Below are 17,927 nucleotides of genomic sequence, written 5' to 3'. Positions count from 1 at the left end.
GATGGAAATTCCAGCCAAACTGTCATTAAAGAGTGTCGCTGGTTTAATAATGACAAGTACTGGCGAGCTATTGCGTTACGTTTTACGTTGGCCATTCTCTAATTAAGTTTCTCTACGCCCATTATATAACGGGTGGAAACTAAAATTTTGGAATTTTTTCGTGGCCCCATGCACAACAACAAACGAGCTCGGAGAGAAATGAGAGTATGTATGTGTTAGTTCTCTCTCTCCCCTTTCTGCCAGTATTTTTTGGTTTTGTTTATACTTACCCAGTTTTACTCAAAATGGCATCAAACAAGAAGCATTTAGCGAGCGCGTTGTACACTTCTACGTATTGCACAAAGATCTCGGCAAAAAGCATATGGTACAATATTTTAAAAGCGATAATGTTGCGGTTTCGACTATTTAACATAGTTTCTGTGGCGCTGTGGTTTTCACTACAGACCGAATTGGGCTATTATTTTATCAGTTGTATGGAACACGCTTGTATTACCCAAGTCCAAATAATTTCCTCTCTTAGCCGTAGGATTGCAATTGCGTGGGTTAAATCTTTCAAGAGATGATAATTGGCCGTCAATCTTGGGCATTTTCAATAAAAAGTAATAACTTTCAGGATGCTTATAACACATTTATAGTTTATTTCCCGTTTTAAATTTACAATTGCATTTCTTTTGCTTCTTTCGATTTGCTAAATTCTCTTTTTCGCCTGTGGCCGGTACGTACAAAAATTTATTTTCATTGGTATTTTTTTTTTCATTTTGATTTTTCCTTTTGTTTTTGTTACTTAGTTTAACGCGTGAAAAACGCAAACGGTTGCGCGACTCTACAAAATTGCCTATGCAAAAATTTTGTTATGAAAAGACGTCATCAAATTGTGTGTTATTTTTTGTTTTTTTCTTCGTTCGTTTATTAGCGACCATTGGTCGACCAAAAGTCATTCTTCTAGTGCCTCTAGTTTCAGCACCCGGTTAGTGTATTTGTACAAGTAAACTGCTTGGAGCATCGGAACATCATAATTGTTGAACACTGATTTATAAACATGTTTCCTGTTTAACAAGGAACCTTCCATTTTTTTTCAAATATTTACATGGATTAATTAAGTTTTGCTAAACATACTTTTTTTAATGGTAACAATTAAATAGATATGTCGACAATATGCAACGATGTTCTCTGGGACTGATAATAGGATTATGATGTGTTTTAGGCTAGTGGTTCACTATGAAAACTGTTTTTTTAGTCAACAATTAATTAAAAGTTCTTTTAAGTTTCTAAAATTAAATTTTCAGTAATGAATTTTTAACCATCGTTTTGCGCTTGAGGAATTTGTGGGACAGGACAGGGTTCAAGTGATACGTACGTTCGAGTTTTGTGGTAAAACGACACACACGTTCGTTTAGTGCCTTTTTGGTAGAAACTACTTGTAGGTATTTCAATTTTTAGGTTTTCATTCTTGCTTCCACAAAAAGGATATGACGGTTCGTCTACTATAAACATGCATATAACTTGACGCTCGATAGGATTCTAACATTCAAATGGTTTATTGGAGCAACATTTAGCATAGTTAGAAAATTGAAATGGGGTCTTCAGTTCTTCGATATGAACAAAAGGGAATCTTTTCAGTATGTTTTAACTCATTTCTGGCCGGGACTAGATATTGGTTATGGTATAATTTAATTCTGTAACGGGTAGGACCGTCTGTAGACGGCTTTCGCTTTTGGAGCCACAGAGCCACATGCGGAATTTGTTTTGAATATGATAATTGTGTTCGGAACAGATTTCTTGAAGGAACAGATTCGATCCTTCCTCTTTACAAAACCGTGTCGTTTGTGGTTTGTTTTATAGCAAATTTTGTAAATATCACAATAATTATATGGAAATTGTCAACCTTGCTACAGATAACTGATTGTTTCATTCAGTTAATGGCAATGCACGTTTAATTTTATAATTGTGGGCCCTATTCTCACAGTCATTTCACCTCACCTCTCTTCTTTCACTTTCCTGTCACCTCACCTAAAGTCACCTCACCTTTTGATTTGCACAGTCACCCAGGTGACTGTAAGAATCGCAAATTGTCCCCTCATCTAAAAAATTTAGGTGAGGTGACTGTGAGAATAGGGTCCTGTTTCCTGTAACGTTTATTCGGATAGGGGTTCATGGCGAAAACGGCGATTTTTTGATAAAAGCCAATAAGGCGATGGCCACCAACAATTTTTTTTACTTCATTTGAAAGCCCTGTACTTCTTCCTTACAAAACCGTGCCATTTGTTAGTTGTTTCATTGCAAATTTAAGAAATATCACATGATTTAGATCCCAAGACATGCTAAAAATTCAACCTTTTTTAAGCTGTTGGGCCCCTTGGCAATTGAGGGGTCCACTATTTGGAGATATTAAAAGTGTAATTCTCATTATTTACCCATTTTCAACCAACATGTACTTGACACAAGTTTCAATATTTGAAGACTTCGTGTCAGTATTTGCCCGGTTTCAACGAAAATTACTCATTTATTGTTATTTCTGAATTAGGGCCGAAAAACTCGAGTTAGAGAAGAAAAGAAAAACCCAGACGAAACGAAAGGACACTCGGGATATGGGAACAACGAGGCATAAAAGAGGAGACTGGCCTGGAAAAGAGGGAGAACAGAAGAGAAAAGAAGCAAAAACAACAAAAAAATGAGGAAAACGAAAATGAAACTGAGGATAAACTGAACAGAAAACGAGACAAACTGAAAAGAAAAGAGAAAAAGACAAGATAGAAAACGTGAAAAATAAAAGGCAGGCGAGAGCAGAAAAATTGAGAAACGAGAACAAAAAAAGAGAAAAATTGGTAGAAAAAATGAAAACGGAAGACGAACGGGATAAAACTATAAATACAACGACAGAAACGGAGGTAAAGTAGGACATAATAAGAGAAAAAAAGGAACAAAAAAAGCAAAAAAACTAGAAAAGGAGTTACGTATCAAGGACAAACAGGTCTTAAATTGAAGAAAAAGAGAAGAAAAGACGAAAAACGAACCAAAAAAGATGAAAATCAGAACTAAAAAGGGAAAAAATAGACAGGAAAAGAATGGAAACAGAAAAACAAGAGAGAAAATGAGAGAAAACGGGGCAAATAGAGGGAAGGCGGAACAGAAAAGGAAAAAACGTCTCAGAAAAGGTGGCAAAGCTGGAAAGAAAATGTGAAAAGCAAGAAAGGGAAAACGGAACAGAAAACAAGAGAAACCAACAAGGGAAAAGAATAACGAGAGAGAGAGGAAACGAAAAAAGGGAAAATGAAACGGGAAATAAAATGAGAAAGACGAGATAAAATGGAAATGGGCATATGCTGGGAAAATAAAGCTAGTAAAATAAGAAACGAAATGCAGAAAAAATGAACCAAAAAAGGTAAAACATGAGAGAAAAAGACTAAAACCGGGAGATAATAAACCTGAAAACCCAGAAGTGAAAGGGAAAGAAGCGACCCTAAAGCAAAATCAACGAATTAAAAATGGGGTATTTAAAAGAGGAAAATCGGAACAGACGAAGACGAAAAACAAGAACGAAGGAAGATATAAGGAGATAGAGAAAGACGGATACTGGAAACGAAAAAAGCAAAAAGAGAAGAGGAAAGGCGGGAAATGGGAACGAAATTTACAAAAAAATGAGTTAAAAATAAGTGCTAGAACAGGATTGAAAGTAAGAAAAACGAAGGGACAGGAAACGATGAAAAACGGAACAAGGAAACAGAAAACACGGGACAGTAAAAACGAAAAAAGAGAAAAAAAGGAAAACAGAAAACGGAAGGAAAAAGGAGAAAAGTAAATGCGATCCTGGAAACATGAAAAAAAGGTACAAAAAGTAGAAAAACGATACTGGAAAAGAGAAAAAACGGAACAGAAAAGAGGTAAATCTTGTGAGGGGCTGGTACCGATTGGTCGAAACACTAATGGCCGAAAAACAAATAGCCGAAACTCATCAACGCATGGCCGAATCACGCATGGTCGAATCCCTATTTCGCTGGGTCTCGAAAGGCTTAAAATGAGTAAATTAGTCTACTCATTAGGCTTGGAATGTCTAAAAAATCATGATTTGGAAAGCAGTGTTAACTGCTGTTAAATAACTGGGTGTAAAATTGGGTTTTATGCCCAATTTTAAATCCAATTTCAAGTCTAATTCAATTCCCATTTCTAGCCCAATTTCAAATAAAAACTTCAAATTTTTTATACGTACGATTTTTTGTCTAATTCTTGCCGCTTGCAGTTCAATTTACTCCAAATTTAAGTCCCATTTTCAATTCAATTTGGAATAGAGGTTTAAGCCCAAATTTAAGTCACATTTAATGCCCTATGTCAAGTCCGATTTCTAGTCCGGCGATTGGCCGGTATTTTCTATCCATCCTGCGATTACTTGATTTCCAGGACAAAACGTTCTTTTGAAAAGTCGGGTGCTCCACCTTTTGTTTGAGTCTAGGCACGCACGCTAGTGAAAGCTAAGGAAATGGAACTTAGTTGACTTTTTACTATTTAAGAACCTAATATTGGTACTAGTTTAATCCACTATGTGCAAACAACTAAAAAGCAGATTTTCCATAGCGCATATGCGTGATATGATTTTATGAATGCGCCTCTAAAATATGTTATGTAAAATATGCAAAATTGTTGCGGCCAGAAATGAGTTCCTAGGTGATTGCTGACTGTTGCAATTATTTTCGGAAAAGTTTATCTGTACATACCTGAAAAATACTATCAACTGCTAGTTCTTCAAACCAAAAAATCCGGCGGATGGATACAACTAATTATCCTTCTAAATTATTTTGAACTTCCACAGCAATCATTGCAATTCTAGCATTTTCTTGTAGTAATTTTTCTAAGCTGAAGTTGAACATTTTTTTCTACAAATCTAATATGTAATTGTATTGTTATTTTAATTTTTCATTTGTGCAGGGGACTTCTTTACTATGTACACATAAACTGTGATTCAGACCGTATGTTTTTGTACAAGTATAAAACAGGCAATGCCAGTCAACCTATACGCGATTTTTACTTCGATCGAATTTGTTTTTCATAAATTTTATACTTTTCATATGTTTGTGTGGCGAACGGAATTGCAAAAAATATCCTTACGTACCTATTAGCACTGTGAAGCTAACGAATACCTACACATCTCGTTTTAAATTATAAAATCGGATATCGATTTCTCGTTATACTAAACTGCAGCGCACTATCATACCACCGGAATGACAATTTATTGTTCGTTAATATTCGCTAGCAGGATCTATGACAATCTTCCTTTTTTCATAGCCGGCTTCGCCGTAAACCGCATGGAACCTTTTCCACCATAACCAATTTCAAAATGACATTCATCTGCGGTGTGACATCCTACACTTTCAAATCGTTTTAGTTAGCTTATTTCGTTTTACTTTCTTTTTTCGCGTAAATTTTAGCTACGATATTTTTTTCGTACGAATCGCAGCGTATAATAGTTTTTGGCAGGCACCCCTTAATATGCGTTTACACATTTTTCTTTTTGAAACCTTCTTTTTGTTTTGACTTTTGTACTTGACTCATTGCCTTGTAGCAAAAAAATATTGTCACGACAACGCACAGTGAGGTGTCTTTCGCTAAAACAAAAAATAAGTAAGACAATTTTCGACTGTTGAAACACTATTTTTGCCTTTTTGCAGTGTCAAATAAACAAACCCAGCTAATCTAAATCGGGTGAAATTTCTAAATCACCGCCAAAGTTATGAAATACTTAATAAACACAACAGATAACAAATAAAAATAAAGAATAAAATCTAACTCGACTAGTTTACTCAGCACCAGGAAATTGGATAATGTTCGTGTGTAAATTTTCGAGATGGTCACTCCACTCTAGATTAAACCACAATTCCCAGGTTTGGTGGAACAACTTGTTTGTGCCTTTTTCTACTTTATTTATTCCGTTGCATTGCAACAATATTTTATTGTAAGACTTCCGCGTGTTGATGGCCAAGTTAGCTAGGCGCATAGACATGGAGCAGCTTCTTACGAGGACAGGGAGGAAATTGTTTGCATATACATTTCTTTTAGCGACATTGCGATATGCTAACAACGAAGGTACTAACAGAGTTGGGTGGAAACCCCACTGCAACCGAACGGTTGTGGGCTGCCCGTGTCGGCTTCCATGTTTCCTTTCCGGTGCTTTTGTATCAAAGGTGGACAGTAACTTCCTGTTCGGTATTCGGTGTCTAACAAAGCTGGGTTAGATTTTCACACAGCTTCGTTCGTTCGGAATTCGTATCTCGATTTGTAATCAGACACCGTCGGAAATTACTTTACAGTCTAATGGAACTTTAGTTAGGTAGAGATATGTTCAGTTTTAGAATGGATTGATTTCGAAAGTCACGCTCTGAACTTAGAAATCTGTTTTTTGGTTATCTTCGAATCAGTGATAATGCTGTCTACTGCTTCATTTCATTACTTTCTCATAGAACTCAACTCGAGCCTAGTGTTTCAGGAACATCAGCGCCGGAAATTATTTTAACCACTGCTTGGTTTTGCATTGTACTTACATTTGTACAGAGCATGGTGCGAGACTGAAGGGAAATTTAACAGGAATCTGATGTTTTCTCCATGATATTTACGTGTTGCTATCGCAAGATCGGTAGAAGTGCTGTGCTGCAACAAATGTTTTAAAAATTGCACTGGATAAAATCGTTTCAGAGGCACTGATTGCCTAATGTATAAACAAAAACTGCTAATCTATACACTGACAATCCATTTTCTGTTAGTAGAGCAAAACAAATTTTTTACATATGAAAATGTTATACGAATGTGTTCCTCCTGAAAAAGACGGTTTTTGCTAATTGGAATTTTGCATAACGCGGAATATAGAGTTTCGCAGAATACCATTTCGCGAAAAACCTTATAAAAGACCTTTATGAAAGAGTATAAAATTTCTCGAGTTCGATTAGTTTTTGAGCTACGCAAAAATTTCTGTTTTTTTGTATGAGAGTCCTTATCCCCCTACCACAGGGGTGAGGGGTCTCCAACCATCATAAAAAAATTCTTGTCTCCAAAACCTCCCACTTGCCATATTTGGTTCCATTTGCTTCATTAGTTCTAAAATTATGAGGATATTTGTATTTCATTTGTATGGAAGCCCCCCCCCCCTCTTAAAGGGGAGAGGGGTCATAATACCCCTCCTAAAGAGGGAAGGGTTCTAAATTCACCATAGAAAACAAATTTGCCTACAGAAACACCTACATGCTAAATTTGGTTACATTTGCTTGATTACTTCCGGAGTTATGAGGAAATTTGTATTTCGTTTGTATGGAAGCCCCCCTTCTAAAAAGGTAAGGGGTCCATTTTTTCATCATAGAAAAAATTCTTGCCTCCAAAAACACCCACATGCCAAATATGGTTCCAGTTGATTGATTAGTTCTCGAGTTGTGAGGAAATTTGTATTTCATTTGTATGGGAGCCCCCCTTCATAAAAAGGTAAGGGGTCCTAGTTCATCACAGAAAAAATTCTTGCCTGAAAAACACCAACATGCCAAATATGGTTCCATTTGATCGATTAGTTCTCGAGTTATGTGGAAATTTGTATTTTATTTGTATGGAAGCCCCCCCTCTTAAAGAGATAATTCCCCTTCTAAAGAGGGAAGGGGTCTCAATTCACCATAGAAAAAATTGTTATCTCCAGAAACACCCACAAGCCAAATTTTGTACCATTTGCTTGATTAGTTCTCGAGTTAAGCAGAAATTTGTGTTTCATTTGTATGGGAGCCCCCCCTCTTAGTGGGGAGAGCGGTCTCTAACCATCATAAGAATATAAGCTTTTCGCATTCCCATCGTACACCTGGCAAAAGTTGGGAAACTACGGTGGGCCGGCCACACCGCAAGGACCCCGGATGATTGTGCAATGCCGATTTGCATGTGTCGAGACGCTTAACGAATTGGCGACGAGTGGCCCACAACCGAGTACAGCGGAGAGTAATTTTTGATACTGCGAGAGCTCCGACCGACTCTATCGGTTACCGAATCTAGTATTACAAGCGAGTGGTCTTGGGTTCAAATCTTAGTAGACACATGCCATTCGATGTCACAGTGACTTTAGCATGGGCTTATTTTCAGGCCCCTCATTAAGCTTCCTTCATACTGAATTCTATATTATCCCGATTTAGCCTCTTTGACAGTGCGAAAGTCACTCTTGTAATTAGTGTACTGCTCAGAGCAACCTAATGAGCACTCGCAAGGGACGGTTATAATTGGAGATAGCACTGGCGTATGAGAAACCAGATGGCAAAGTAGAGCAAGCATTGAAGGAAATATGATGCCCATTACACACAAGCACGCATAAAATTAATAATAAGCATACTGCTCTCTCTCTCTAGCGGTTATATAGCAAAAAGAAATACAGTGTAGGATGCAGCAAACATCCAAGTGATATCTAGCGATTATGCTGTTGGAAGTTAATCTTCTCGCCATGTCAGGTTTCCGATTCGAATGTTCTGTTATGTCGAAGTCCAAATCGGTAATAACAATAAAAACCCCATCGGAGTCCGCTCACGTTCTGATAACAAACCAGCATCAGTGTGGATAAAAAACAACAAGTACACGAGCACTTGGCCGAAACGATAACAACGGGAAGCTATAAATTTGCAGAATAAAACAATAAATTTCGACTGAAACTGTTTTTAAACTTGCCTTTCGAATAAGTATTATATGACGAAAGCAAAAATAGGTTTCATCAGTTTTCCCAAAACCAATATTTCGAGCTTACAACAAAGAACTTGTTACAAAAATTGAGCCAATTTTGTTCATAACCATAACAGACGACTGTAAATATGATATTTTTGGTACGAGAAGAAACAAAACTTACCAGTCTAGTGGAACAATGATGCAGCCAAATTTTGGCTGGAGCTTTTAGATCCTAAGCCCGTCACTCTGCGTCGCTAAATCTTTTCTTGCTTAAATCTACACAAAAATTAACAGCCTCATAAAATCTTTCAGTGTAAAAACTCGATCTCTCCTAATCGTTTCACAGTTTTAACTTTCTTTTGTATTTTTTTTTACAAATCTTTAAGTTTTCTTTACAAAAATACCGCACATTATGCAATGTCGTACAAGACTTCCCCTATCGCTCCTACGTACGTTCCTACGTTCGAGAACGTTCTTATAGTACGTTCTCATGCAACCGCAACCGCAACCGCAACCGTATAAAGTCTTCCGTGGAGCTAATTTGGCACATAGATATGTACTGCCCTTACCTTAATCCCATTAGATATCGTCATGAAAGCTAACCCTATCGCGCGATTTGGTCGAACTTCGGCTTGAGTGTGAGCTGTGTGTTCGCATGAACCGTTGCCGTTCCAATTCCAGCGAGCGCCTTGGAACGCGATTGTTGTGATGATAGCCGGAGTCGTTGGCCGACGGCATCGGTTGCTGCTGCAGCTGCGGAGTTGGCGGTTGCGCTGGCAGGACAGCCGGTGAAGGTGGCGTTCCTGCTACCGACTGTTCGTAGCCGCTATCGCGTTTAGCGGAGGAATAGCTAAGACTGCTGCTGCGTCGATTTGAACCGTTGCGAACGATGTGCGGTGAGACGGAACGGTGTTTGGGCTGCGGTACCGCGATCGGTTGGCTAGGAGGTTCCTCCTCGAAGTAGTCGTCAAAGTTGGTGGAGAATTTCAGTTTGGAGTTCTGTCGAGCCAGATAGTGCTCGTAGTTTTTCTCCCGTTGAATCATCTCCTGAATGTCCATGCTACGTTCCCGTTCCAGCCGGTCGATTATCTCCATATCGCGGGAAAGGGTACTGAGTGAACCTTTTCGAGAGGAGTATTCACTTTCGGTAACCGAAACTATCGAGGGAGCTGGCTGCAGGACACCGGAGTCCTGCTTGGAGAGTGAACCATAACGAACCGGTTTTCGCTGGTAGAGGTCCGAATCGGAGTCGACGTCATTGATTTCGCCGTCGATTGTGGATTGGTAGTATGGCGAAGGTGGCTTGTGTTGGGAGGTTTTCCGTGGAACGCTTCGTTGTATGGGTTCGTATATCTCGGGAGCGACTACTTCACGTTCGTTGATGTTGCAGTAGGTGCTAGAGGTCACGTTGGAGCCATGACCTGCCAGAGATGAGCAACAGTCGTCTTCTTCTTCGGCAGCATTTACTAAAGGTTTCCTATTGGAAATAGAAACGATTTCGTTGTTCGAATTTGCTCTACTGTGGGTTGATCGAAGTGAGGATCGTTGAATCGTACTGCCCGACGAGCTACGGCTTCTGGTTGACGGAGTCTTGCTAAAGTTGCTGTGCTCAATTCGCAATGGTGGAGGCAGCTGTCGCTTGGGACGCCCAGTCGGAAGCGTGCTCGGCACGGTACTGCTGCTTTCCAAAGTAGATTGCTGCGTTCTGGTGCTGCTTTCTGCTGGGGATTTGGATCGATCGATCGATGGTAAAGCTTTGACACGGGCGTGTTGCACCACGGCTTGAGGCTTTCCGTCGTTAGCTACGGTAGAGATGGGCACGGAAGATGTCACCGCCGATGCCGGGTGGCTGCTGCTAATTGTTGACATTTGCGTCGATAGCGGTGTTTTGATGCCCGGCGGGGAACTGCCGTCGTCTACGGATGGCTCGGATTTTGTGGCCGTGTTTCTCCGAGAGGATAGTCGTAAGTACCCTCTGAGACGTTCTTTCGCGGGTCTGAAATTAAAAAAACATTAAATGTGGTTAAAATAAATGGTATTTGGTCAATATTTGGAAGTAAACTGGGTCAGTTGGTTGGTTGGTTTTGCAATAACCAATAAAACAAATAAAACAATCATCGTTTATTAGGTTTTTAATATTGTCGACAAAGGCACCTCAAAGGATTGTAAAACATTGATTCGTTCGAAGAAATAAATCGAAGTGTAACATCTGCGTTAGTCTCTGCCCCGAAACGAGCACCACCTGTTGGGACAGACTGGCAGTGTTTCACGCTCATTGTGCTCAATGAAATAGCGCCAAAGGATTGTTTTTCGGCATAAGTCATAAATCAAACAGCAGCGGAGCGGGGCTGTCGTGTGTATTCGACAACCAACACGACACAACCAAGCAGGGATAGGCAGCTCTCGCAGCTATTAAATGACACTGTAAGATTAATTGCTTCTGTTTCAGAGTTCGATTGTGTACCAAATACTACCCAAGCGTGGTGGTTATGTTTTATGTTTACCTATTTTTATGTCCCGTCTGGTAACGGTTACGGCCGCGGTTGTCGGCTTTGGTCTGAAATAAATTTCGTCTTCATAATTGGCCTGTCAGGTTTGCTGTTGGTTGTTGGTGTGACGGGATAACAACCCGTGTGTGGACAATAAATGAATGAACTTTTGTTGAATCTTGATTAATAAAACAAATTAAACGGTTAAATTGCCTCCTTACGAATGAATGAAAGTTATTTAATCTTGCAGAGCTATACCGAGAGCATGAACAACAAGAAAACAGTTCACATTCGCGTTCAAAAAGTTGCTGAAAGCTGTCTCAAAACGGAGTGAGTTTTTTCAAGTTTTTTTCTGACAAAATTTGACGCATTTGAAGATTTCGATATATCTTTTTTTTATGGAATTGCTGTTATTTCATGTCAAAACAGTTTTCTTAAAAAATAATTTCAATAACTTTGACATATCGAGAAGGGAACGTGATTAGCGTTCCATTTAGACCTGCATAAAATGTCAAAATTGGATAAATTCCTTCTGCATAAAATGGTAAAAAAGACAGACATTGGCACTCATTGAAAGATCATTAAGACAGATTATTAAGCTATTTAGCAGGTATATTCGAAGCGGTAAAGCGGTAAGACTTCTCGTTTGATACTAAAATTATAAAAAAAGGCATAAATAGGTCGGCTTGAATCAAATAATTGTAATTTTTAATGTGTTTTTATAAGATTTCTCATAACCAGTGCTCGAAAAAATTGACTGCGTTGCCTAAAGGCAGCTGAAGAGCTAACTTGAGTGAAGAGTTGCGAATATATGATTTCTCGTTTACGCTAACGCTAACATGTTGGCACCGAAAACATGGCTGCTTACCAGCTACTTGTATAAAATGCATTCAGGGCACACAGTTTTACCCCTGGTAGTATTCTTTCATCTGTCATCCCATGGACATGACTACTAAGCTACTGACCGAGATTACCGAGAATGAAGGAATGTAGAGAACAACATAAACGCAAGCGATTCGCTCGAATCGTTGTTTTCAGGTTGGCATTGCTGAATTCATTTCATCTGTATGAGCAGCAGAGATGCCAGAAGTGAAGACATGTCTTCATTTTGAAGACATTTTGGTTACAAAAAAGTGAAATGTCTTCGCTTGAAGACATGTGAAGACATGTCTTCACCATGCAATTTAAATGAGCGGAAACCGAAAGAAGACAAATGAAGACATTTTTCCTTGATTCGTGAAGACTTTTCAAAAAATCACCTGGCATCCCTGATGAGCAGTATGTGGAGAATGAGCAGTAGGGTACGGGAGGGTATTCTCATCACGCTACTAATTTCGGCATACATTACCTTTTTTGGCTACACTTTCCCAAATAAAAACTTTGCCGCTATATAACAATACTGAAACGAATATAGCACTCATAGGCTTTATAGTGTTATAACTATTTTCATAAAAATGTAAGTAATTTGCTAAATTTTATTCAATAAACATCAAAACCACTGTTTTTCCACTGGCACGTAACCAGGCTGAAAAAACCAGCAGTAATCGCTTACGCGTAGATGATGGTTTGGAAAACACACAATTATGATCACGTTTACTTATTCTAGAAACTAAACAGCTGTGAATATGCTATCACAGAACAATTCTACTTCTTTTTATCACGGAAGAAGACAAAAATTCCGCTCTGATATGAAAATACAAATCAATTTTCATTCACTAGCCATCAGCAGCATTTTGTTTTTAAATTCCAGTATATGGTGCGTTATTTACACTACTACCAATATGTGAGGCCTGAAACACCTGAAATGCTTCTATCGCGTTGACATAGCTAGTATTTGAGTGACAACCGGCGCTAACATATATGAACGATTCAATGATACACTAGCGCCAACCGCAAGCTGTTGTCACTGCAAAACTGGGTTGGAGTCCCAGTGCCACGACTAAACCCAATATATTTTTAGCCGCAGATCGAAACTTGTCCAGTATTCAGTCTAACATTTTTCACACCAAACGCTCCTCTGCTTTAATCAAAAAAGACTGCAAAACTAATTATCTTCAATGAATCCGGAATGTAGGCAATAGCGACAAATTATCCATCGGTCACGCTTTTGATCTGTTTTTGAAAAGCATTTAATTCCTGTGCTGGTTATTTCGGCCGGTCGGATTTAAAAAACACAGGCACCAAACACAGAAAATGGGCTCAATTTAGCCGTAGCGACTTCATCATTTCTCGCGACTATAACTCAAATTCAGTAGCGTTTTATTAAGACCAAAATATACGCCGATATTCAGTAAATACGTCCAAGTGCGGTGATGTAGGCTCAGATGATATATTCCTGACTAACGCTGATCCGATACTGACATCCCTATCCCCATGAAGGATAGGGGGAGTGTCCCTAGCCATGGCCTCCCTGCTTGCATAGATCACCAAGGGATCGTAAAGGCGACTACACAAATTCGAGCGGAAATAGCGGCCTAGAGTTGGGACCCAACAGAAATGATTAATTCAACCAACCAACACAATGAAGAAGGAGATAGCAGCACGAAGCGACCCAAGAGTATGGGTACACTCCAAAACAAAAACAAAAACAGCAACGGCTGTACGCCACAGGTGGAGACGCGAGAAGTAGAAGGCTGCAACGATCATCAGTGCCGAACAAGGATACACTGACGAGTAGAAGTAGTAGCGCCTCCAGCAGAGAAGAAAGGAGGGCACATGACCTTGATTCAGATGCTCACGCCAAAGCCTGGAGGTTTCGCCCTCCGAGATGGGATGATGGAGATCACAATGAAAATCGATGAGCTCTAAGAGTTCGTTAAGGACAGACATGATGTCCACTCGCAGATCAAGCAGTTGGTGGTGAGCATTAAATCGGCTATGACTACAATTGAGTGCGAGCATATGAAACTCGAGCCTAGAGCTTTGGCTGCTGAAAACGCGCTTAGCCAAGCCATGAAGAGAACCGCTGAAATATCAGAGACGCTGAAAAGACCTCCAGTGGTGATTTCTCGCACGGACAAAAGGAAGAGGGAAACGCCTGGTGAGAAAGAGGAGCAAAAGAAAGCTAAGAACAAAGAAGAAGACAATCCGTACCAAGGCGAATATAGTGGATGGCGTACCGTCGCAAGCCAGAAGGAGAAGACGAAGCAGAAACCAAATGTAGTGGAGAATTGCGAGCAGCAGAAGCCCAGGCCTCGGCGGGAGAGGATTAAGGGTGATGCGCTGGTTGTCGAGGCGAACGCCAACGTTTCGTACGCAGCGATCCTCCGAAAAATCAGAGAGGTCCCGGAGTTGAAGGAACTCGGAGAGAAAGTGGTAAGAACCAGGCGAACTCAAAAGGGAGAGATGTTCCAGGCGATCCGCTACAATGCAGCGTAAAAAGATGCTAGTGCAGTGCAATGGATAAAATGAGTTGGGCGCAAATAGGAGACGAAAACCTTTGATCTGACCATTGAGGCACTTAGAACAGGCGTTGAGCTTTCGGGTCAAAGCGCGGAAGGGCTCACGAACACCTAAGTGAGGTCATGCGATGCGACCATGCCAAGAAAATTAGAACCGAGAGCGGCACCGACATCGCACCGTGATGACGATAGACGTCAAAAATACCTTCATCAGCGCCAGCGATAACCTTCCATCGTATCGCGGCGTCATTATGAGGAGAGTTACTCTTAGAACTGCTGGTCTACGAGACTACCTGGGGGCAGAGACCGGCGGAAATCACGGCAGAAGTTCCCCGAGAGTCCATCCTTGATCCAGCGCTCTGAAATGGGACGTACGATGAGGTGCTTAGCGGTGTCCATGCAGGCTTCATTTTCCGTTTTTTGCTCAGTAGATGCTCATTCGATTACAGCGCTTCAACGAAACAGTATTCGAACAAGTAGTATAAAGGATAATTGTAGAGTCAATTATTATCTACAATATTGTTGAAGAAAGTATAGTTTTATAAAAGTGAGCGTGAGTATGTATGTTTGTATGCTCCACCATAACTCCAGAACGCCTTGACCGATCTTCACCAAACTTGGCACACATGTTCCTTGATATAAAAGAATCAGCACTGGAGGGTTGACAAAAGAAGGGGGGGGGGGGTTCGTAACATGGGGGGTGGAGCCTTAACTCCGAAATACCTTGACTGTTTTTCATCAAACTTGGTACACATGTTCCTTGATCTAGGAGAACCAGCACTGGGGGGGTCAAAACAAAAGAGGGGGAGGTTCCCTATTAGGTGGGGGAGAGTTCCTAATAGGGGGAGCCCTTAACTCCGAAACGCCTTGACCGTTTTTCATCAAACTTGGCACACATGTTCCATGACATAAGAGAATCAGCACTGGGGGGTCGACAAAAAGGGGAGGAGGTTCCCAAATAGGTGGGGTAGGGTCCCTAACAGGGGAGAAGGCCATAACTCCGAAACGGCTTGGCCGTTCTTCATCAAATTTGGTACACATGTTCCTTGACATAAGAGAATCAGCACTGGGGGGTCAACCAAAAGGAGGGGGGTTCCTAATTGGTGGGGGAGGGTCGCTAATAGGGGGTAAGCCATAACTCCGAAACGGCTTGACCGTTCTTCATCAAAGTTGGTACACATGTTCCTTGACACATTGACATAAGGGAATCAGAACTGGGGGGTTAACCAAAAGGGGGAGGGGAGGTTCCCTAATAGGTGGGGGAGGATCCCTAATTATGCACCGAATCAAAGTGACCTGTATAAAAAGTGTTCGATCATTAGTGCTAATTGTTGTAGGCCGACTCTGTTTGAGTTACAGGGGTAATCATTCAAACAGCGTGGAGTTCATCTGAGAACATAATGTTTTTCCCATGGTAAACTTCACGTGGCATGCTCCAGAGTGGGCTCAGCCAATAATTTGTGCATACTTGCTCCTGGTGGTGACACTAAAAACATTGTTTACCAACAAGTTTTATCTTGAAGTGAGATGAAAGGAATAACAGGTTTGTGGTATCCATGGAAGAAACACTGTTGCACCTTCTACTTTTTTATTAGGATAGCATGTAATACTAAACAAATAAATAAATAAAAAGCTGTGTTTAGAAAAGTACAATAACAAAACTATTCATTTCCTATGAGTGGGGTGGCCATTGTTAAAAGCGGAAGGTGCAAGTAGGAAAAATAACTTTGTTTTTCTTTTTTTATAGGGTTTTATAGGGATATCCGTAAAGAAAACAGATGTGCAGGTGGCCGGGTAGACAAAAGAGGGGGAGCTGACAAATGGAGAGGAACGTCCGAAAGAGGAACAAGCGTTGTATTTTTGCATTATAAGCATTTCAGTTACAATAACCGATGTACAAGTGGCTGTGAGATAAAGGCTCCCCGAGTAAGATCGGGCACTCAGCTAATCTTTTATATTTTTGGCGTTATAGGGCTGCTTTTTTGCTACCAACGGGGTAGCAGCCCCATAGCGCCGTAAATAGAAAATTTTCTTAGCATTACCTATAAATATACATGCTAAAATATAGTTTTTTTTTGTATGCCAGAAGGGCATTGGATTAAAAGGCCACTGCGACAAAATATCGTATTTTATGCGCAAAATTGGTATATCCGCACGATTTTGGAGGCGATATTGGTGATTAGAAATAATTATAAGCGTCACGACTATATATGTATTTATATACGATAATATCCGATTATGCGCGACTCGCTTCGTAATGCTATACGATTTTGTGCTAAAAATCGTATGTATGTCAATTATTATCATTATATACGATAGAAAATCAACTCGGGCCGACTTTATCAAGCTTCAATTGCGATTTCGAATTTGTTAGGAGATATTTACGATAATTTTCATACATTGATATACGAGTTGGTGGGTGGACGCACAGGCTCGTACCGGTCCTGTCGACCTGGGTGAATTGGAAACATGGGAAAATCAACTTTTACTTGACTTGAGGTATCTATCAGGGAACAACTAATTCTGGTTTTAGAAAAAAGAATAACAGAGCTTTCAAATGGACTAAAAAATTCTTTCTCAGCTTCCCAATGCAATGGTAGCTTTAAAATGAAAATCGGTTGGGAGGCTCATGGCAAAAAGGCGATTTTATGTTAAAATCCAACATGGCAGCCAAATGCAAGATGGCCGCCAAAAATTGTTTTACTCCATTTGAAAGCCCTGTTCATTTTCTTTACAGAGCTATGCCATTTGTTAGTTGTTTCATTGCAAATTTAGAAAATATCGCATGATAGGTATAAAATTAGATCTCAAGGTTTGCTAGAAATTATACGAGGAGTCCACTGTTTCGAGGTATTAAAAGTATAATTTTCATTTTTTAACCATTTTCAGCCAAAAGTTCCAATATTTGAAGACCTGATGTCAGTAGTGGTCCGGTTTCAACGAGAATTACTCAATAATAATGATTCAGAATCTACCTTTCATGATAATAAATGTCATTTCATGTAGATCACACATTCCATTGCGTACTGTCAAAATTCGAAAAGCTCTAAAACGCAGTAGAATAGGAAAAAGGATTAAAATTACCTAAAAGCTCTCTATATGTTCGGTACCAGACAAATGGGTTAAACTTGGGTTCAGTTCGAAGAAAGGTTGCGTAAATGTTCTTATAGTGTGAATTCTTCCAATTCAATTAGGACACGACTGGTGTTTTAGAAACCAATTGTGTTTAAGTGAAAACTGCCAACACACTCGCTCTTGTGGAAATTGAATGTCATTAAAAACTTTGTCTACCTATATGCCTACGACCCAACGAGCAAACATCACCAAATGTGCCAGTAAACTAAAGTTGTCACGCAGCTATTATTATTAGGCCGAA

At 39.9% G+C, this 17,927-nt stretch overlaps 1 protein-coding gene across 1 annotated transcript in view; it reads right to left on the bottom strand.

Moving 5' to 3' along the window:
• Positions 1-9,240: 9,240 nt before the first annotated feature.
• Positions 9,241-17,927, bottom strand: part of LOC128744928 (G-protein coupled receptor moody) — a 141,564-nt gene continuing 132,877 nt past the window's right edge. Inside the window, exon 7 of the mRNA XM_053842030.1 lies at positions 9,241-10,657. Coding sequence (XP_053698005.1) covers positions 9,241-10,657 — 1,417 coding nt within the window. The remainder of the gene's footprint in view (positions 10,658-17,927) is intronic.

Source organism: Sabethes cyaneus, chromosome 1 (assembly GCF_943734655.1).
Source record: "Sabethes cyaneus chromosome 1, idSabCyanKW18_F2, whole genome shotgun sequence".
Taxonomy (NCBI): Eukaryota; Metazoa; Arthropoda; class Insecta; order Diptera; family Culicidae; genus Sabethes; species Sabethes cyaneus.
This window is presented reverse-complemented; position numbering and strand designations above follow the sequence as displayed.